Below are 23,015 nucleotides of genomic sequence, written 5' to 3'. Positions count from 1 at the left end.
ACATACGCTGCCGACAGAACACGTGGATGTAAACAAGCAACGTGTCTGGACAAATACCCCAGCTGATCATTTCGACTATTTAGCCTCGCAGACCTCTTTGTCTGTAATAACATTCCTCTACGCTGCATTCTTGCCCCCCTCCTGTCTATGTGTCAGCAGAGGTTACACACCAAACCATTCCTTGCTTACATGTCAAGAGGGCCAAAAGGGTCAATTAATGTTTCAGATCACAGTTAGGAAGTAAATTCTGCTCAACGTACTTGCAGAAAATTAATTGGAAATATTTATATGTCATAACTTTTGTTTACTTTGGCTTTACTTCAAGATGGTGGAAGAAAGAATTTGCCACTCAAGTCCTGGTCAGGGGCCTTCATCCCTTCCCCCATTTTGTTTTCACTGGCTTTGCATTCCTTTCAAGTTAAAACACAGTAGTGGTGGAAGGTCAGGGCCGGCAAAGCCTTTCCCGCTGGTCTAAACAACACCACAATTTACAACCTAAATGCAATAAAACTCTTGCCATTATTATTGTGCTAATATCACCCAACAGTTTATTATTTTTTGATAGCATTTCTCTTGGCTGCACATCTGCTTTCAGTACTAGAGGGTTTCCCCCCCCCCCTCCCCATCATATCACATTTCTGCCTCACTGTGCTGCACTGTCACTCAATTCTGCCAAGGGAATTCAGAATGATTCATGCTAACTGATGTAACAAACAATTAGGTGTGTGCATCTCTCCAATAAAAGACTATTCGATACTGATGTTAAAAAAAAAATGCTGCTGAAGTTTGTTTTGTTGCTAAATATATAACATAGCAGAACTACCTTACATGTACTCGCTAGCTAATGCTTATAGCAGGGCAAACACACTGTCAAATTGTTTGAATCCAACATTTAATCCATCCCAGCCCATCCAAGACGAAGCAAAACAGACTCTGCCATAGTTTTTGCATTTATTTTTATTTGTGCAAAGCATAAATACAAGTGAGGAAGGAGGTTCATAGTTTCTATATATACTGCAGTATACCTTTAACCTTTTTCAGTTCAGTTAAGGATTCATGCCCAATAGTGTTGTGCTGAATGTAAATCCACAACATTTATTGTAAGTATATCACAATCTTAGTAATTGAATATTGCAAGAAGTTCTGTGTTTTTCTATAGGAGCAAGCTGGCCCAGCGTGAACATGAATATGCACATATGTAATGTTCAGCAAAAACAAGAATAATTTTTTTAACATAATAAAAGTTTAAAAGAATCCATTTAAAATTACCAAGACACTTACAATGGGGGGAAAAAAGACTCAAACATATATACATTCGAAAATTAAAACAAAACAAAAACATAACTGAAAAAAAGAGCCATGAATGAGTGTTAAAATAAAGTTAAAAAAAAGTATTAAAATAAGCACTGAAGCGGTTAAGACTTTTGCCTCAATAGGGATGAACTTGTCAAACTTTTGGGATGGTAGGTCAAGACCTACCAACCAGTTTAGGTTTGGTGCAAACGAAAATTTCAAGATGGGAGTTGCTTGTAGACAAGGGACTGAAATTTGGTCTCATGTAATTTGTTCAATCAAAGTCAAATAAAGATGGCTTAGTGTGTTCATGATGTTCAAGGCTTGTGGCACTTGTTACTGTAGTTCGGAGCTCCTTGGCCTCTTTACTCCAGATAATTTCACTTATAATTGTGGTAGCTGTTCAATATTTGCCCAAAAAGTAAAAGGATAGAGCTCTTTAATACTGTATACAAGGATATATAACGTTGTGTCAAACAAAACAAAAGCTACCTGCCATATTCTATTCAATGTAACAAAAGAATACAACTTGGCTCATACTTTCAAATGTGAAAACACTCAAAATGTTTTTTTTTAGTCAAATGGACAACATTGTGATGCACCTTTGCATCTCAAAATTATATAACGACAAACACATATAAGTTCAAAAAGAAGGATAACTGTCAAGTATAAATAAAAAAAATATTTAAAAAAAACGGCATGTGGAATAAAACAAATGAATCCCAGTTCAACACTGAAGGACTTTTTCTTGTTTTTATCTCCAGTCCTTCAAGATCCAAAGTGCTACACAGGACTTTCAAACACATCTGGATAGTTCCAACATCAGACAACTGGCATATTCAGTAGATGATGGGAGTTATTTCCCTCTAGTCTGTGTAAATCACAAACAAATTATGAGCCACCACTCATATAAACAATGAGGTAATACCAACTGTACCCTTACAGGATCACATTTTGGGGGTTTGCAAAATTAAGTGGCTCAGACACTACTGTAGATTGTTGTATAGACACAGTGCTAGACATATTTACGAGACCACCACCCAATATACGCGTTATGCATGGTTTCAAACTAAAAACCACCATGTCGCTATACTTAGTGAGTCAAATGTCGCTAGATTAGCTGCACATCACTAGATTTTCACCAAAAAATGAAATGATATTTTTAATAGTAAAATCTATCAAATTTTTGACTATGACAAATTAACATAATTTCTGACTTCTTCAATGAGTCCAATATATCACGTCTTAAAGTCACTTCATGATGTTGGATGGTATCAGGTGGTCGAATGCATATGTGAAGCACTGTGAAGTCCATCAACCTTTTGAGGTAATTGCACAGCTTTCAGCACAACGCTGCATAACGTACAAAGCATTTCAACAGTTCACGTGAAATATGGAATAAAGTACAGTAATTTCTGGACTATAAGCCGCTACTTTTTTCACTTGCATTCGACCCTGCGGCTAATACAAAGGTGTGGCTGATCCATCAGCTCACAAGGGGGCACACTATAAAGGAAGCGCAAGAGCGTCAGGCAGAGCAAAACAAACCAAGTGAGCCCAAATACAGAAGGAGAGACAGAACTAGAGCGAGACAATTTGCGCCCTCATTATGGAAAAGAAAGTAGCGGGAACCCTTGTATACCGGTGCGGTAACACGGTCGGATGCGGCTTACAGTCGGATGCAGCTTATATGTGTAACAAACTCAAGTATTCATCAAAGTTAGCTAGCGCGGCTTATAGTCAGGTGCGCCTTGTAGTCCAGAAATTACTGTAGATGCCTACTGATGATGATTTTTTTATGACCATCTAATTGTTTAGCAGTATGTTTGTTTTGATGTCCTTGACAGTTCTTATTATGGGTATTGACAATTGTGCAATACACTTAGGTTTGTTATATTCATGTCCCAATACTATACTGGCCAGGTATCAAAAATTAGAAGAATCATATATGCATTTCATTAACCATGGAACTGTCAATAGATGTATATCAAAACTATTTTTCTTCATTGCATTTACATGCGTATTTACTATAATTCCCCAATCACCAACAGAGAGTAAGGCAACAATTTATTAAGGTCATAAACTCATAGATGGAATGTTGTTTTAGTTGAGCTGTCACTACTGTATATTTTACTCACTACAAGTGTCCAGCTATGTGCAGAGCCATGCCAGAGTTAGTGTGCTGTTACCATGACGGATAATACTGTATAAGACAGTTTCACATTGATGATTTGAATAGGATCGTGTTCAACCTAGAACAATTCACATACATGGGAATACAACATAATACCTTTCCCTGGCCTAAATCACATGGCATATACCGCCATTGAAACCTAAAATAGCATGTCAACCAACTGTACAATGTCAAGTCATAACCCCACCAAGCAAGACGGTCCATTAGTAACAGAGGCGGCCAGGTTACTGGTACTTCGGGCTTTACATGTAATATACATACAGGTAGTTGGATGCTTAAGTAAGCAGAAATCTACCACAAGAAGTTCACATTTTGGCTCTTTCCCACAGAATGATCAATACAAATACATTGATGCAATGCTAATGCGTCCAGTCTAGCTTCAACTGAAATCCATTTGCGATCTGCTTCAGTCACAACCTATATTAGTTATATTCACTGAGCAATGCAGAAGCAAAGGTAGCTCTGACAAGATTATCTGTCAGCAAGCAGTTGAAACTTTGAGCTGCAGCAGAATTTGGGGTGTGGACGAGCACCCGGACCGGTGATTCAATTTGGCACCACCGCCACCAACAGCAGCCAGCAAATACTCTTGTGGCAGAGTGTAAGTAAAGCATGGAATCTGTATCAGCTAGTATGACCTCCCTCGAATGAGAAGGTCGTCCAATCTTCTCGCTCTCTTAGACGGCCCACATTTTCTTTTGCTGGAAGTAAGCGTCAAATCTGTCCATGGCGTATTCCTACAAAGAATAATATTTTCAGAAAACACAGATTAGATACAAATTCATTGTGGTGGTGTTTATAGTGGAAAAGGTGTCCCAATTGCCCTCAACCATAATGAAGAGCAGTACAGTAACAGGATGGTTCAATTACGGCAAAATACATCATTGTTTGTTTAATTTCATATCAATTGTGGTGGTGTCTAGACCAAAAGATATTCTAAGATATTCAATTGGCCCTTGAATGCTCTGAACCAATGGCAGGGCAGCTTTTTCATGTTTAACCCCCACCCCAAAAACAAACCTAGGTATTGGTACGGTATCGGCATTGACTGATACCGCAAAACTGGGTATCGGAATCGGGGGCCAAAAAATGGTATCTGAACAACACTAATATAGTATCCCATTAAACTGTTTCCGTCGACCCATAAGAAATTTTGGATCCGGATTTGGCTCTTCCCCCTTTTCGGCCATTATGACCGTGCGCTGCAACTGTTCACCCACTGATTTGACATCTGATCAAAGAGAGACCTTGAGAAGAAGTTTGCGTTTATGAGTGTGTGACACACAAAGAGAACTGCAAACACTCAGCCAATATGACATGTTGATTGACATGGCAGTCTGACCTGACCTGTGCCGACCAGCCCTCAACAGCAAATACTGACTTGCCCCACTCTGCAGGTCAATAATGCTTACTGTAAACTAATCCAAGTTGTAAATGGCATCACTCACCAGATATCCAAACTTGATGGTGGATAGACGGGCCTGGATGATAGACCACAAGCCCCAAAAGAAGTGGGATGCAAGGGAGAACCTGTAGGCACAAGTAAAGCACACTTTGCTTGCCTTTCTAATCAAATGTTTTACAGTGTCAAACGTAGTCCGTTCACTTACCTGTTGACCTCCATGTAGAGCTCCTCCTTCATTTTCATTTGGTCCTGTTGACTCAAGTTGTCAAATCCTTGATCAGACGCACGCAGGTAATTTTCAATGAAGTGGAGCTGTACAAAAAAAAAAAAAATCACACGGTTGCTTAAATCTGTATATGATGCGGAAAACGCAAATTTGTTCAAGGCAAAAATTCATTTTACGAGATCCCACACACCTGCTGAGCCTTGGAAGGATAAGCCTGAGCATTCACTTTGAAGAAAGGAAACTCATCACAGTTGTAGTCATACATCCACTCACAGAAATGGTTGCCGATATCAAATCCTCTGCAACAAATGTAAAAAATAAATACATAAATAGTTCAGACGATTTATGGCACAGTGAAATGACCTAATATGTGCACTATGATAATTGATCAGGCAAATAAATTCCTAATTTACAGTCAGCAGACCAGACATTATGTATCATTTGTTTTTAAATTAGGTTTATACTGCAGTAATCAAAGTGTTGAGATTCGAAAGATTTAAAAGATAATCATGTTATTGAACCCACATCACTACATAAATAAGAGTCCCGCATCCAACTCTGTGTATGTTTTCATGCACTTTCCTCTACTTGAGGAGAACATGAGATCTTGTTTTTCCATCGAGGTGCACTACTTTGTTGTTAGGCTCCCTGCATTGAAGCCCTGTGGCTCATAGCTGCGAACACCAACAAAAACACAGCAGATGCGCTGTATGCTAGTTTGGGAAACTCTTCAACCAAACACCCACAAACTGAAACAAAGAACTGTCGATTGTGGTTGGGAAATTTTGTGAAACGCTTTTTTCCCCCCCGCTGTTGGATACATAGTGCAAAGCAAAGGCTGATTGTGTACGCATCGGAATATATAGTCACCTCCAAATGTATTGGAACGGAAAAATTAAACGGAACGGAAAAGAAGATCTGATGATGATTCAAAACATACGCTACCGGTTTATATTTATGAAGCACGTTGGAGGTAACGTGATGGCTTGGAATTGCATAGCTGCTTCTGAAACTTGTCTTTATAGATGAAGTAACTCGTAGTGGTTGCAGCAGAATGAATTCTGAAGTCTACAAAACAATTTTGTGTGGCAAATTACAGAAAAAATATTCATCATGCACCAAGAAAATGGCCCCAAAACACACTGTCAACAAACACATTAACCTAAATAACAGTATCCATCAGATTAGTACTGTGGAGGCGTCAATGCGTTTCCAATCTTTTGATTGGAATCCAATTAAGTGTACTGAATCTGTGCAAGCACCTGCAGTCCTGAAAACATCGGGCACACTTTGGAATTAAGGCAGGCACATTCTTCATTCAGTTAGTTCCTGTATAGTCAGAAGTGTTGACCTAAACTAAGTTTAGAGCCCAATTCCATGATATACCACGCCTATGGTGACAAATCCAAACAAATACATTTTAACATGATTTGTTTCAGTTATTGGTATTCAAATGCAATGCAATGCGTTCATTAGCAAATTAGGGCTGAGGAGGCGCCATGGCAACACGGCTGTATACTCATGGCCTTGTGCTACAAAGTAGGTCATGTCGCAGTGGACAAACATACAGTGCACCATCGATCCAGTTAGATCATGTGATCATTTCGAGGTATATTCTCCCCAATAAATTTAAGAACATGTGCTCAACAGATTATGTGTGTGGTATGTCAATTGTGTGCAGTACAGTACTGTATGTCACATGTCATATGAGGAGCCTTGGATGCGCGGGGAGGGTGAGGGGGTACAGCTGGGGGATGGGACAAAAGGACTGTGGGAGAAAATGAAAGCTTTGTCTACTATTCACTGTGAGTCCAGGCCAATGTTAAGCTATTCAGTTTACCCGGTCTTGAAATGCGTAAATAACGATAAGCATGCTCTCAAGGACATGACTGTGTCGCTTCTTTAAACACGGCAAGCATAATGCACAATCATTGCATTAGATCTGGATACTGTCCATGCTGCTTGCTCTCACTGGCCTGCCAAATGCTGGTTACATAACCACTGCAGAGTATTTCGACATTGCAAGCCGTAAGGTGGCTGTGAATTATGACTGCTGGGAGGATGTATTGATTCCATCCAGGTTAAGTGCCAGGTGGTGTTCTTTTTCCTCTCCTTGAATCCCATCAATGTACATTTAGTCCAAGTATCTAGGTTATGTATCGAGCCATATTTCTATTTGTTTAACATTTTTTTCCCACTTTTATATTAACAAGAGTATGGAAACTCATTTTATTCTACATTTTAGAACACATAAAATTTGCGATTGTGAGTTATCTATTGAAGCCATGCGATTAATATCGATTAAAAAATTTAATAACGTGACACCCTATAAATATATATAAAAAATTATATATATATACAGTATATACATACACATACATACATACAGATTGGTGCTAAGCATCCTGTCACGTGTTTGCACATGTAGTTTCATCGATTTGTGTAAAATCAATGTCAGTGACACAGACGCAGTGTTCTATGCTATGGTAGTGTAGGGTGCAACAATGACATGAATCATGACGTGAATCATAAAATGAACAAACCAACTTAGGAAAAAAAAGCCAGTAAAAAAAAACATCCATTACATTTAGGCTGCAACTAGGCACTTGAATGGCTTGTGTACAACTAATGCAGAGTGTGAAAAAATGCCTACCTATAGTTGTAACTGCTGTACTCAAAGTCAATGAGCATCAGCTTCTGTTTGTCCGACTGATTGTGGCCTTTTAGTAGCAAGATGTTTCCTAAAGCAACAAACACAAATGTTTTATATCGCTGTCACCTTAAACAATGTCGATTTTATAGTGTTTTAGTTCACCTTCTTGACAGTCATTGTGGCAAAACACCACTGGAGAGTGGGTGGACTCCAGCAGACTCCTGAACATAAACAAAAAGAGGTCAGCAGTCACAAAATGCGTGTTGTTATGCTTTAGCCATATTTTATAAACTTGATGAGAAAGAATTTTTGGGAAGCTGACTGTCAACAAACTTAATCAGTGTTGTAAAGGTCATCTGTGTAGAGGAAAGTATGACGCCATCCACCGGCGCCATCAAGATAATCGCCCATTAATGAACATAATCAGCTTAAATATCACAACAGCTCTCGCACGCAAGTAATGTTTTGTCATCTGAAGTATGAGCTGCCATCGACCATATGGAAAACACCTTCACATACCTACATTTTCTGTTATGCAATACCGATCTAAGAACAACATACTTGAGCCAATCCATCTCCTGTTGTAGGTTGTAGCTGAGCAAGCGGTCGAAATGCTGCAAGTGAGACTCTCGGGTAAAGTTGAGCCTCATGACTTGGCTTAAGTACCTGATGACAAAAACAGGCAAACACAAAGGATGTATTCACTCCACATGTCAATTATGTAGTCGGCACAATGTGAACGAGGCACCATGAATTTCTCAATACTTGCATGTTGACACACTAAAAGTGGATGTCACTTGCGTAACATAAAAAAAGTGCATATTTTGAGCTTTGAGTACTAATGTCAGTAGTGACAATGACAACACAATGACAACACAATGACAACTAAGTCTTTATGAAGACAGTGTTGTGATGTATCTAACATGTCCATGTTTTTGTTATTTTGTAATACTGTTAAATGTTTTGTTATATGTTTTGTAAAGTGTTTTGTGACAGCTGCAGCTGTTGTGATTTTTACGTTACAACTTTTTGAGTGAACTGAATTATTTTTTTGTTCCCTTACCATTACACTTGTAATACGTGATAAAGATTTAACCACAGTAAATAAAATGGCAATCTATTCATCTTTTAGTTGTTGTAAAAGAATATTGGCACGGATTGATTTAAAATGAAACAGCAGTCAAGCTACACTATATGAGTAATATTCCCTTGCACACCATAAAACATTATTTTGGAACTTTCCATGAAGAAAAGTGTGACAGGGCAATGGACTTTGTCACTATACTGGAAATAATTGTGCAACGTAATCAATTGTGCAACATAATCCTACCAGACAAACTTTGGCTCAGTTCAAACGGAAGTACATCATGATAAGACAGTTATCGGAATCTAGACATGTTATCTTTAAAAGTGGGGAATGTTGACTTTAGAGTGAAAAAAAAGTGGTGCAGTCTGTGTTTACTAATTGCGTCAACATAGAAAAAGACGAGGAGACAGGATGGATCATTTTAGGTTGTTTGAAGTAATTTTCCGGATTTATGGCATGTCGGAAAACTACTGGACATTACCTTTTATGTTATAACCTTAAAGTGATAGTTCTGGATTTTTTTTACATGCATCTGTACACTGAAAAAATGGGGAGTGATATTTACTTGAGAAAGCTTCGTAAAGGTTGATGCATTCAGAAATTCTAAGTACATTTTACAAGGAGTTTAACTAGAATTTCTGAAGTGAACAAACTTTACTAGATTTTTTCAAGTAAATATCAATCCCCATTTTTTCAGTGTATGGATGGCATCCTCACCTACAGTGGTGTGCTATCAGCACTTATTTACCGCTGCCCCGAGATTGGGTCCGGTTTTGATCGAGACGAAAGTCGTCCGGCTAGTTGGCTGGTGTCACGGAAATAAAGAGTTTTTCCTTCTAAAAAAAACAATTTGTGTTCAAAAGAGTATTACATGTGCATCACAACACTGCAATCTGCACCCTACTCCCGAATGAGGGTTCACGCCATTTTGTAGTGGTGTCCGAATGTCCAGGGAGCTAAAATGTAGGGCTCTCAAAATTACCCACAATGCACTCTGAAAAGTAGTGAACATAGATGTTTACTCAACCGGGTTGATATAGACCACAATGGACTGCGAGTATGAAAAGAACATTGGTGATGCATTAAATATATACTAGGGAAATAATTCATTCATTCATTTTAGTTGAAATTAAGTACAACAAAGGAAATAAAGTACAGTTTTAAAACATTTTCATTCACAATAAATAGTCGGATATTTATGCGCCGATGGTCACCTGATATGCGACGAGGAGAAAGTAGTGAGCTGGCTGTCCGTATTGCCAAACAGATTGAGGGCAATACATGTTAGGCCACTATATAGTGCGGGGTTATGGAGTGAATGAGGGGTTAGGGGATAAGGGTGGACATTTGGACACAGTCTGTCTTTGTCGTCAGTGTCGTAGTCAGACATGTTATCGTGAGTTTTCAAAGTTATAATTGTGGTGGAACTCGCGCGTATGTCAGCTGGATGCAGCGCGCCGCGCAGTGATACAGAAAAATCACAGAAAAAAATTACAGAAAAATAGTGCCCGGCGGTAATGGAGTCTGACTTTTTTCTAGTTTGCGGTTTTGTGATGCAAATTTATCACTCTTTTGAACACACGTTGTTTTTAGAAGAAAAACGCTTTATTTACGTGACCCCAACCAGCTTGCTGGACTACTTTAATCTCAACCAAAACGGACCAGATCTTGGGTCACAGGACGCCGCCATAAAGATTATTGTCAAAAATCCCAAACTATCCCTTTAACCGTTGTTAAAAAAAAAAAAAAAAAAGAGTTTGAAAATACAAATTATATATAATTGTAGCTGTCATGTTGGTACAAATCCTCCAATACATAAAAAACAGAACAAAAAAACAGAATCAAGCCAACAGTGTAATTGCCTAAGTTAGTCACACAAAGTCTTAAGTATCCTATTAGTGTTCCCGTCAGCTTGTAAGCTGTTATCTAGCCACTATTTCCATAACATTCATCATCGCTTCAGCAAAATTACACCTTCACAGCAAAATCAACATCTCGGTTGTAAACAGAGTAAACACAGGGAGGTACTATAGAAAGTGAAAGGACAATTCTCCATTCAAAGCGAGGCATTTAGACATCTGCAGCCAAGTGGCCGATGGGTCAGACCAACAGGCACTTGACTACAAGGAGTGCGAGAGGACGCGTTTGCAATCATCTAATTTAATGTCAAACAGAAAGAAGAAGAAAATGATAACAATAAAGACATTTAAAAACTTCATAGAAAAAGTGTTTGGTTGAACCAGCATACACACGATTACGACTCAGAATGAAACCTCCTCTGACTCAATTTGGGTAGGGAAAAACCCTGACAAAGTTTAGTAACTTACTTGTCCATGGTTCCAAACAACCATTTGGGCTCCTTGTTGAAAGGCATCCTCATTCCATGAAACTCAGCCATTTTCTCAGCAACCTCTGCCGAAATGCTTGTGTCACTCAGTTCACATGTTTCCAGCTTGCGGCTCTGTCGATACATAGGATGTTTTACTTACAGGCGTGAATTTGTGTTCTCTTTAATTAAAAATATGCACTGACCAGTTACAAAATTATAACCGGATAGAATATGAATGGGGAGACTAAAGGAGTTCACTGTGTCCGTATGATGAAGTACAGTTTTATTTGTAATTTATTTCATTTTTTACATATGCAAAAATGTAATAAAATCAAAGTTATTTTAACTAGCTAACAACGGTTGTTTGAATCAACTAATGTAGATATTAGAACCCATGTGCTGGAATGCTAACTTAGAACCCAGAGTGCAACAACAACAAGCATGGCTCCCCTTCCATTAACATTAACATGCATGTTAGCAAATAACGGTAACTTACAGGCATATACTGCTCCAGTCGTCCCTGAGGAAAAATACCATAGAGTTTAGGACCCAATTCCCTCTCTGCCAGGATTGCAAACATCACACTCTCCAGGACCATGGCCTCAGCCCCCTAAAACAGACAACCAATAAGCATAAGTAACAGCTGAAGAGGTCTGCAACTCCAACTGATATATGATGCACAAGGACAACAAAAACAAGACATTAGGCTAACAGGGGGTAAAAGTCAAGATGGACTCATCTGGCATAAGTCACAACTCATTGTTCCAACATTTGTGATACTTTAGTACAGCTGAATACCTTAAAGAGGAGTTAGTTAAAAATGACACTGTTCTTATCTCAATAACTCACTTATGTGGATATGCCTTATATTGTCTTCAGGAATTTAGCTTCTTTCTTCTCATACAATTAACAATACTAATGAAACGTTAAGTTTAATAACGTCACTAATAAAACCATACCAATTGACATCATTACCTCAACCGAACACTAAATCATCAAGTACAGTTCAAGAAAAATACTTCATAAAAACGTTTTCGTTTGTATAAGATATGCACACATTAGCTATAAAAATGTCTGAAACAGGCTGAAGTAAAGAAACAAGATGGAGAAAAACATTAAAAGGAGTCAAAGAGAATGCAGTGGTTTCTGGTTAGTTGGATTTGCGGTCAAGGTTGTGAGGGAAACGCAGCAGATGGATTAAAACTTCCAAGAAGCATTGGCGCACCGACAGCACCAATCACTGTTTAAGCCCCTAAAGCAACAGACAGCCTCGTCTTTCTTCCTTTATCTTGGTAAAACACAAATCTCACACAGCCACACACACTCAATGAACTCTGCCAGAGACTCTAGGTTATATGGGAAAAACTGCACCATGCACAATTTCCTTCACTGGTTCATTTCTTATCTACTTTTAATACATGAACATGCTGCAATGTCTTTTGAGCTTTAGTTGTAAAACTTATCAGACTGACATGGAAACAAAGTTATTGGAAATACCATTAATGCCAGTGCAGTAATTAGTAATGTACCAAATGCTACCATTTTAACTTTAGTGAATAACCTTGAGCTGAATGGCTGCAGAGGCAAAACATTAGGATGACTGGCTGCAGGGTTTTTTGGCCATCAGCCAGGGAATGTATTATAATGTGCCAGCAGGACGATGCATTGGCTTACAGGAAAGAGCCCTTAAACGTCACATCAAATCCTTTTAACAGCATCACTTGTAGCGCAAGGACAGTAACTGACAGACTTGACATTTCTATCTTCTGTAAGGGACAAACGTATAACATACACTACTCTAAAAGAGTTGGAAATATTATGACTAATAGACTTTCAGGAATTAATTTCAAGTCAAGAACAAAATGATGACAAACAGTTAAAAGTGGTTATTAAGAATTCCGCATTGCTTTCAATCATGTGACTCCTAATGCGTACGTTTGCTGATGGTTTACTCTATTTAAACTGTCGAGCAGCAAATGGGCTACAATGTTAAGCCAATGTGTTGTCAAGCAGCAAAAATAAGCAAATGAGAAAGAAGCATTAATAATTCAGACAAATCTTTGTGGTAGTAAATCATTGCAATTGACCCACAGTTCATATGCTACAGTGCATTCGAGAATGATCGGAAGTCGGATTTATCCGAGTTGGTTGTTCCCAGTTCTGACCTGAAAGCGTTAGAGGCAAAAGTAAACAACCAAAATGGTGGATCGTGATAAATTGTTTTTTATTTTGGTACTCTAAACAAATTTTGACCTCCAGGCTCCAGCAAACTTGCCTTCTCGCAGTTTTGTTTCATTTATTGTTTTTATCTTGTTTCATAAGCATTTCATACAGTTCCGTAGTTCACCGTATAATTTCATGCAGGGAGATAGCGCCATCCTGTCACGTAAGTTGTGTTACGTGAAGTTATGTCAAATATTTATGAATGAAGAAAACTATTTAGTTTTAAACTCGAGTCAATTGTTTTAACATTCACGGTCTGTGTTTCCAAAGGACGTCATATTATAGTTAGCCGGGGTCCTTTTCCCCCCCGACTTTTTTTCTTAGTAAAATACATGCTGTTTATTTCAGGATACATATTAGAACAGTCCTAACAGTCACCACATTTAGTCATCATGAATATAAATATGTCTGCTCATACCAAGCAGAATATCCTCAATGCCACTGCAGAGTAAGATCCCCATTCTTATATAATAACCTTTTGCAGTGCCAATCACATGCAGTTTAAAATCTCCAGTCCACATCATATAATATCATTTTACCTTGCATATAATTATTCCACCCAATTGTTAGCTTAAGTGGGTTGGTGAATTCACTATGCTCTTCCTAAGCTCTCAAGTGTTGTTTTCCACTAAGCAGAGCTGCAGACAAGACTGAAAACAATACCAGTCCTCATTATTAATCATTTAGTACATCACACTTTGGATGTCAAAGTGAAGAGGTTTTTTATTATTCCTACAGTAGTTTGCACCTTTCTCATACTATTTCTGACACTGGAAGTTGATGAAATCCTAGTCTGAAAGCTGTCTTAAGTTCAGACATCAGAGCCAGTGTCATATATCAATGCTACAATATTACGTGGCTGGCTTTGGAGTGTTGAGCAGGTGCACTGTGGGCTAACGACAGCTGCTCCAGCAACCTCAATACTTATCTGTCCCATAATGTGTGTTAATAAGCCAGCAGAGACAAATGTGATAACTACATTTTACCTGCCATAGAAACCTGATCTGAACTAGAAACTAAAAGCCACCGAATTTGGGCTAAATAAACATTGACAAGACTTTGAATATGTCCTGAGTTTGCGTTATGCAACACTGGCCATGGTCTACATTTGTCTACAGTATGTCCAAGTAATACATTGCCAACAAGTGGAAGCTGATATTGCACTATGCTTCAGAGCAGCCTGATATAACCACAAAGGGATTAATGCAGTGTCATTGCTTTTAAGCTAAATAGGATTTACCTGAACCAGACACTACAGACGATCAAGGGTAATTTATCTCGGGAACAGGGGGCAGCTGCGGCTCAGTCTTTTCAAGACTTTGCCCCTGCAGACCAAAATAAGGCCACGGGAAATAGTGAAATGTTAGAGATGCTAGTCCATGTGCCCTTGAGCAAGGCACCGAAACCCCTAATTAATAAACAATATTGAGACTAAATCAGTATGCATTTTCATCAATTAATGAGGACGAGACGAAAATGTACTTCACTTAACAAAAACTAGACTAAAATCAATGGACATTTTAGTTCAAGAACGAGAGGAAAATTCTATCCATCCATCCATTTTCTTAATTGCTTATCCCCACAAGGGTGGCGGGAGGAAAATTCTATGATTTTGTAAAGTCTCTACTAATCTGTCACTGTGATACTGTCATGTGACACACAGTGACACTCAAATCTGCAGCTAGCGAGTGCAACATGAACAAACACATGGGACAGAGAGGAGGTAGATTCACGGTGAACAGTTAAAATAAATAAATTGTTATAACGCAACATTAATCCAAAGGCTATAACCTTTCAGCAATAATGTTAATCCAACAACTAACTAATGCTGGCTAACTTAGCTAGCTCATAGCATAGAGCCTTAGTAGCCACTTTTGATATATTGTAATTGTGTGTGAAGTTGTTTTTCATCAAAAAGATGAGAGAAAATTTTATGTGAAATAGTTTTAGATCTGTAATGTTCAACATTATCTGATGACAAAAATATACTTGGGTAAAATGATTGTACTGACTAAAACTAGACTAAAACATTGAGAGTTTTTGTTTACTAAAACTTGAATAAAATTATGTTTTCTTGGATTAAAATAAAGATTAAATTGCTAGATTTTTAGTTGACTAAAAATGGACAAAATAAAAACGGGATGAGGTCGACCAAGTATGATAAAAACTAACAAGCGTGATTAAAACTGCACTGAAACTGAGACTAAATTTAAAAATGGCTGATAAAATGAACACCACTGTTTGGATTTCAGTGAACGGCAAACATAACAGAAGACAGCAATGTCCCCTTTCTAGCAATACAGCGCTTGGAGGGGCTACAATCTAATGACTTCATCTCAATCACATGATGTGATTCACCCTCACAATGTGAGAGGTCTGTGTGAGAGGTCATTGTGAGGCTTGCGGGTGCCTCAAGCTGCTATCTTAAACTGAGCTCATTCATGTAGCTTCTGTTGTGTTACAAATAGTTCCCTGACAAATATTTTTCTCATTTATTTATTTCACGCCCTATGAACTGGGCTTTAAAGGTCTCGTATTATTCAACTTTTCAACATACTAAAATAGTTCTCAAATGTGTAAAAGACATGTCTGTGACATGCATTTGTCAAAATTGACTTTGGACCTAATATTTTTGCTGTCCCTAAATCAGCCAAAAAACGCTCTGTCAAAAACAGCCTGTTTTAGGGGTGTGTCCCTTTTATGTAAATAGCTGCACCAGGCCACGCCTAGGCCATGTGCTAATGTTGTGAATGGAAACGACTGGCCATGGGAGCAGAAAAAATGAAAAATACAGACATGTCTTTTACACATTTGACAACTATTTTAATATGTGGATAAGTGGCATAACGTTTTACTATAAGAAAAAGTAGCATAAAGTTACTACAGAGACGATATTGTAGCGTTAGTTTGTGATTGTTTACGCAATGGTTATTTTGCCGGAAACAGCAAATCTCCCGCCAATGTTATTTTGCTGTGAATGTCTCTGATTTGCTTGCTTACTTGTAGACATTTACAAGCGGTTATAAATTACACAAATGTGCACATTTAGGCCACTGCGCGGTCGCAACGTGCAAGCAATCTCGCCGAGACCACTTAGCGGCCGGTTAGCATCACAATGTCATGACAAGTAGGTGGCGAGTTGCCAGTCGCGGCAAATTAACCACCGTAGATTGTATCTTGACAAAACAAAACGCAACCGCTTCATATTATCCAACCACCGTCTACTTTTTCATATTTGACCTCTTGTAGCCAAACAGCCTCCACACGACAAATGTAGCTCCCACTTTAGGCAATAAAAATACACCAGTAATATAGTAGAAGGTGCACATCTCTTATTAGAAAGGATAGGAAGGAAGGCTAAATCAAAAATGTTAAAGTTACATCTTTCCCGTTTGCAGTCGTGTCACACTGTTGGGACCGATCCATTATGTTTAAACATGTTGCAAATCAAGCTCTGAATAGGCTTTCACTGACAAAACAGTCTTTTGAGAAATTATGTCGGTACACGTTCTTCAAAAATAAAATTAAACCACTGTCTTCTCAAAGACTTGGAACGAAGGAAGCAACCACTTTTTCCTGATCATCGTTTCCCCTCTCCACGGAGCATTTGCAAGCAGGGAGAGAAAAAGAATGGTGCAGCCAGCTTCTTGAATTTCAGTGCACGTGACAAACCTTTAGCAGAGGTGGTGCCACTAAGCCGAGGGGGCTGGATTGAGTGCGCTTCCGTGTCTTTTTTTACATCACTAAATCACGGAAGTTTAATCTGCCCGTTTGAAGCACACATTTTAGAAAGGAGAATAAAGCTAAAGAAGTCACGGGCGGACTTTTTTCATACCTGGTTGGGATGTAGACAGGACATGTTTGCATATTATTGATAGAAAACCCCACTAAAATAAATTTTCATACTATGGGTCGTTTAACCCCTGGGCGTTATTTTATTTTGAAATGGCTTGGTCAGAACCAACAAAAAGCCAAAAAATGGTCAAATAACGCCCAGGGGTTAATATAGGCCATCACTGTCACATTTTGCAGCAGTTTACAGTCAGGCTGTGCAGATATTCAATAGGGTAGAGGTGTTAAATTACCCACAGAGTTACAAAGATGTACTGTAGCCATCTCAATGACTTCCTGAAGAGTACCATACCGAAAATACCGCCACTTTCAGACACGATGAGTGTTGATTGGGTTGTCAATAGACACAGGAACATGCTGTACATTTTGGCACCGTCATCCATTACTTACTTGAAAGGGATTCTCTTTGTTTGACTGTTGGGATTCCCCTTTATTACAGGACATCTATCAACAAAAGAAAAAGGAAAAACTATCCATGAATACATGAGAAGCCATCCATGAGCATCCACACCGAGCCATGCAAATAAACACACACACACACGCTTGTCGGCTGCTTTCATGCATGATGCAATAGTCAGGAGAAATAAAACAAAAGGTACTATCACGTTTTTTTCCTGACCCAACCAAGAATTTACTAAAGCTGCGCTAAAAATATCTGCATCTATTTTATGAATTTACTCATGGTACAATATTCCACTCACATATTTTCATTGCTGAGAAACGACATCTCTAGCCAAAGTAAGGTTTGTTTAATCATTAGAAGCTGTGCACTGTGGCAGTGAAATCAAACTTCCTTAATCGTATTAGCTTTTTGATTAAACATCACTAACTACTAAAATGGGACACTGTATTGCAGAAGATGGCTGCAGTTACCTTGGTGAAGGACACAGTGTCTCTGCTCTTAGACATCTCGAGCAATAAAAGCCACGCTTAGATTAGACCCATTAGCACGTCCGTAGCCAGCAGTTATTAACTAGTTCGGGTCTCATGTAGCCTGAAGCTATTAGGCACAACCACAATAAATGGCTTCAGGACAGAAGGGACACATTTTTGTTTACAATTTGTCAGTGCCTCAAAGAAGTACCAACACATTTTAACACATGTCATTGAAACATTATTAGAGTAAGGACAGGTAAGTATGGCCATTTGAAATCTTGAAGGGGAATTGTCTTGACAGTTATATGTTATATGTGACCTCACTCGTCTAAACATGACATTCTCACTAATATTACATTTGTGGAATATCAGTTATGCAGCAAAAGCCAGCCATTTTTATCCATCTCAGGGGGCGGCCATTTTGCCACTTGTTGTCGACTTAAGATAACGTTATGGTCAAGATAATTGTGACGACATTCAATTGAAATGTTGATGTGATAGCGAAACGGGTTATCCATCTAACGAGAGCTGCAGTCATGAATTCCAGGCACAACAGCCACGTCATCTTGAGATAAAGATGTCTTTCTCTTTGAGTTGTCAGTAACTGTGTAGGTTTGTTAAAAAAAATAAAATAAATCATTAACTAATAGCTTCTGAGCAGTTAAAAGGAATAACACCAGGCCAAACTGCACTCAAGCAGACGACTCCTGTTGTGTGCCTTCATTTTTACTGAGTGAAGATTATAGTCGCTCGACTACAATGTGACAACTTTGAGGAGCTATGACTATGTGTGTGTTACTCGCCAATTGACCAAATTATTGTCTGTTGGAAAACTGCAGTTCTTTATTTACATTCAAATTCAGTTTGTAGCATTCGTGTGTGACATTGACGCGCTATGATTGTGACATTACAGTTTCAGTGTTTTGGCCAAAGACTTCTATAATCACGTTGCCCTCATATTGGTCTTTGGGGACTTCAATCTGGCTCTTCTCTCCCTCATTTATGTGCAACAACAAGGAATACAAGTCTATTCTTCCAGTTTGGAAAATTCTAATGTCAAATAAGATGTTTCATATTGTATTATTAGAATTGTCAGTATTGTCTTTAATGTTCTATGTAGCTGCGGTTATTTTTAAAGTACTCTAAAAATAATGTTTTGTTGAATTGTTTTTTCAGCTGGGCAATTGCAATCATGGATTCAACCAAAGCCCCCGCTAGCTTTGAAACGGTTTCAAAAGTTGCTCCAGGAAAAGTTGTTCCAGGTGACTGCCTGAGTACAATCACTTGGGTGGAGTTTCACACTTTGTTCTCTTGCCACACTCTAACTTATTAGTGGGTTGTGCTACGTGTGTGTAATACGACTTTGTATTAGTCTGAGATTTCACAGATCTCATACTGTACCGTGTTTTTTGGTGGGTTCAACAGGGAACAAGAGTGCCCAAGGCACGCTCCTTTGGGAAGCCTACGGCAAAGAACACATGCATGTACAGCCATGGGGGTACATCACTATGTACGACAATGGCTAACACGTGCGCAACCACACAGACACAACAGGAGTGAAGGCATCACTGCGCATGCGTGCATACATTATCATCAGCCTATGAACTTTGCGCGCGCGCGGACACACGCACACACTACGACACAACCTTTCTCTATGTGTCCCATCACATACTGTAGATACAGTGATCAGCTTGTTTGTTTCTTTACTATCTTAAGCAACAAATTATTGATCAAGGGGATACAAATACAGTATCTGCCCTAAAGACTCATTGACATTCATGTCAATTTGGTTTCAAATCTGTGTATTACTTTACATTTCTGATTGACTGCTCAGCCAGAAAATATTCTACCGTGTACGCAGGCTCATAACGCATACTTGTGAAGTGTTTATCTCGTTTTTGATTTGGTGTAGGGAAAAGACAGCCATGGGCTGTTAGAGAAATTACAATAATAGAGAAGACTCCCACCTGCAGGATGGCCCCATAAAGGCGCAGCAGAATGCTCCTTGGCTCGTCTCCAACAGTGTCCACACTGTCTGGGAGGCTGCACAGGAAGAGCTTGTTACTCAGCCCACCCCTGGAAGGCACATAAATAAGTCAGTATGATAAATTGACTAGGACATCGTGATTGCCAAACCAGATCCAGCAGTATACACTCTCTTTTATTCCTTCCAATTAGATTAAGTACAATACACACACATTTCTGCATCGAAACAGTGGCAGGGTGATTACCCAAGTAATCGATGAAGTAATCAATAGGATTAGCAATGCTAGTTATTATTCATCATTATTATTAATCTGGTCATGTTATTGGTTTCACAGAATAATTGGGCAACAGATGAATATCAATATGCAACACTTTATTCGTACAAATCTTTTCCATTGCTTACATTTTCCAATTTACAGGAAAATCACAATGCCTCATCACTTGTGAGCTATTTTTAGAACAAGCCTGTGGGCTGCTCATGTGGTCACCATGTTGGTGACCCCTGATCTAGAGGAAGATGTCCTCTTTTATTTTCGTATTCTTAATTTTTTCTTCAACTGGAAGGAACAAGAGTTTTGCCATTCAAAATAATGCAATCATGCTACTCATATCAGGAAAAAAAAATATATATATATTTTTTTTTTATAGCTATGGTTGTTCTTGGCCAGTCAGCATAGGTGCTAACACAGCTAGCATGTACTCTTGAGCAAACATTGAGCATTTATTTTCAACCCTGTTAAAGTAATTAGAGCAATATTAATTAATATTCAAATTAGAGTAACATTATTGAATGCAGCATTTAATAATGATGCATTTGACAATATTTAAAAATGTTTTTTGAAGTGTCTGATCACCTGTAAGAAGATTCCACACATTATAACAAAAATATTAAATGACAAAATATCCCTTAAAAAAAAGTGTACCAGTGATGGTTGAGGGGGTGGGCCTCCAAAATTGTTCTCGAATGACCTTATACATATGGCTATCGAAGTCATAAAGACACTTAAATTACAAATATGACCCATGAGTTTGACGTGTGGGTGTAGCGTATAACACAATTATCATTGATTTTTAGTAAACGTGTGTGCCACAATAAATTTATTTCATTTTAAAAGCAGAAGATTTGCTCCACCTGTGCCAGCTGAACACAATAACAAGGATGCGCCATTGCTTTGAGTAACATTTATAATCACCCACTAAAAACACACACACACAAACACGACGTACCTTATAATGGTGATCTCGAAGTCGTCCTCGGCCAGGGTTTTCCATGACCCATTGAGGAATTCCTTGCACCAGAGGTAAGCATTTAACCGTGTGTCCTGGTCGGGAGTCTCAGGGCGGATCAGCTCCTTGCAGTCCTCTTGAGCACCGGGCTGAACCTGCAGGGCGTTCTCGGTCACCAGCAAACCCAGAGACATGGAGGGGGAAGAGACCCCGTTGATAAATTTAGTCTTCATTTTTGCTTTTTAAAACAAAACAATCAAAAATCTACGCCGAACCCTAAAGCAACAGTTCACCAGTTTCTTCTCAAAATGATCAGATTCGTTCACTCGCTCTATATTTATTTTCAAGCAGTTGTTTTCTCGCGTCCGTCAATTTCAACTTGGAAAATTACAACAAATAGCAATGTGACGTTCAAGCTTTGTAAACGAGGCAGTTGCTGCACGCGGAAAATTACTGCTTGGGAATGAGTAAGATGCTACGGGTCGTGTGGGTTTACTGCGAAGATGGAAGGGCGGGGAGTTTGTGGTCACGTGACTCGCATACGCCAATTTCCTCTCCTGATTGGTTGGCCCAGACACAGCCCGGCGGGGATGGCTCTTTGTAGGCTGGACCAAAACAAACCGGACTTCCTTCGTCCACTTGAAACGTGCACCGCGTAACACGTACCGCGTCGACATTACACGGTTGTTTCCGTGAACAGTCACGTTGGTTTCCAACATCATATATGGAGACAATAATCCCTTGTAATGTGGTTGTCAATACTGACATCCTAAAACCGCTCTATTTGCTCTATTGAGTACTGTCATGATCTAATGACAATAATCTGCTCGTATCTGCCATTAATTTTAAAAGTGTATTATTGTCTTTTCAAACATGAATTATATCATTAAGTGAGTCTATTGCATTAGCACGTGTAAACATTTCTTTGTAATTATAAGTGACCACCAGAAATTAATTTGGCAGATGTAAATAATTAATTATGCCTGGCTGCTGCTCTTGTTAGTTTAGTATGATTCTCCTTTTAAATAAGAAGGAACTTAAACACATGTTTTCATTGTTTTCTTGTTTCATAAGCTTTTCCAACATCTTTTGGTTGACAGGAAAATAATTTACGATCACAAATAATAAGAGTACTGCATATCCTGTAATGCAGATATGCGCAGTCGCCTTTTAACTCATGTAAATGTATTTAAAAAATGTAACATTAAATGTAATATAAACATAAAACTGCCCTGTCTAACGGCAAACGTTTGAGAATTTAAAACAAACAAACAAATAAATAAGGCGCTGGTTTTACTGCAACAAAACCACTACTGTGAGCACCAATGTTCTATTTTTTATTTTAATTTGTTTTCTTTAAAAAATAGCACGTAACTAGACTTAATTTGTGTGAAATTTTATGCATGTATGTATACTGTGGATACACGTGGAAGAGGAGCAATGTGTGCTGATTAGTGTGTTACTGTGTTCAATACTTACTGGTACAAAATCGCATTTCTTCCATCCATCATAATCACGATTGTTTCCGACGCATTCATTTTGCTTTGCACTTCGACTGTAGTTTACCATCTGAGATAGGCTGATTTAACAACGCCGCCAACGCTTTAACGTGCAATAATGACAGGCTCGCGCCCTCTAGGCTTTCAATTTAAATAATACAAATC

At 38.6% G+C, this 23,015-nt stretch overlaps 1 protein-coding gene across 3 annotated transcripts; it reads right to left on the bottom strand.

Annotated features, from left to right (window-relative positions):
- Window positions 1-939: 939 nt before the first annotated feature.
- chka (choline kinase alpha) lies at window positions 940-22,975 on the bottom strand. 3 transcript variants are annotated; one of them, XM_077567916.1, is made up of 13 exons: window positions 22,831-22,975; window positions 21,352-21,543; window positions 20,106-20,214; window positions 17,653-17,706; window positions 11,684-11,797; window positions 11,186-11,319; window positions 8,333-8,437; window positions 7,934-7,992; window positions 7,772-7,859; window positions 5,309-5,417; window positions 5,098-5,204; window positions 4,936-5,017; window positions 940-4,224 (listed from the first exon to the last, which is right to left on the bottom strand). In XM_077567916.1, exons 1-13 carry the CDS (start codon window positions 22,887-22,889, stop codon window positions 4,165-4,167), a joined length of 1,272 nt encoding a protein of 423 aa, XP_077424042.1. In that variant the 5' UTR covers window positions 22,890-22,975; the 3' UTR covers window positions 940-4,164. The 3 variants fall into 3 exon arrangements, with proteins under 3 accessions (XP_077424042.1, XP_077424043.1, XP_077424044.1); XM_077567917.1 differs by lacking the exon at window positions 17,653-17,706; XM_077567918.1 differs by lacking the exons at window positions 17,653-17,706; window positions 22,831-22,975 and having other exon boundaries at window positions 21,352-21,835.
- Between the last annotated feature and the right edge of the window lie 40 nt (window positions 22,976-23,015).

The sequence above is a fragment of the Vanacampus margaritifer genome, chromosome 6 (assembly GCF_051991255.1).
Source record: "Vanacampus margaritifer isolate UIUO_Vmar chromosome 6, RoL_Vmar_1.0, whole genome shotgun sequence".
Taxonomy (NCBI): Eukaryota; Metazoa; Chordata; class Actinopteri; order Syngnathiformes; family Syngnathidae; genus Vanacampus; species Vanacampus margaritifer.
Note: the sequence above shows the minus strand (reverse complement) of the source record. Positions and strands in the feature narration are given on the sequence as shown.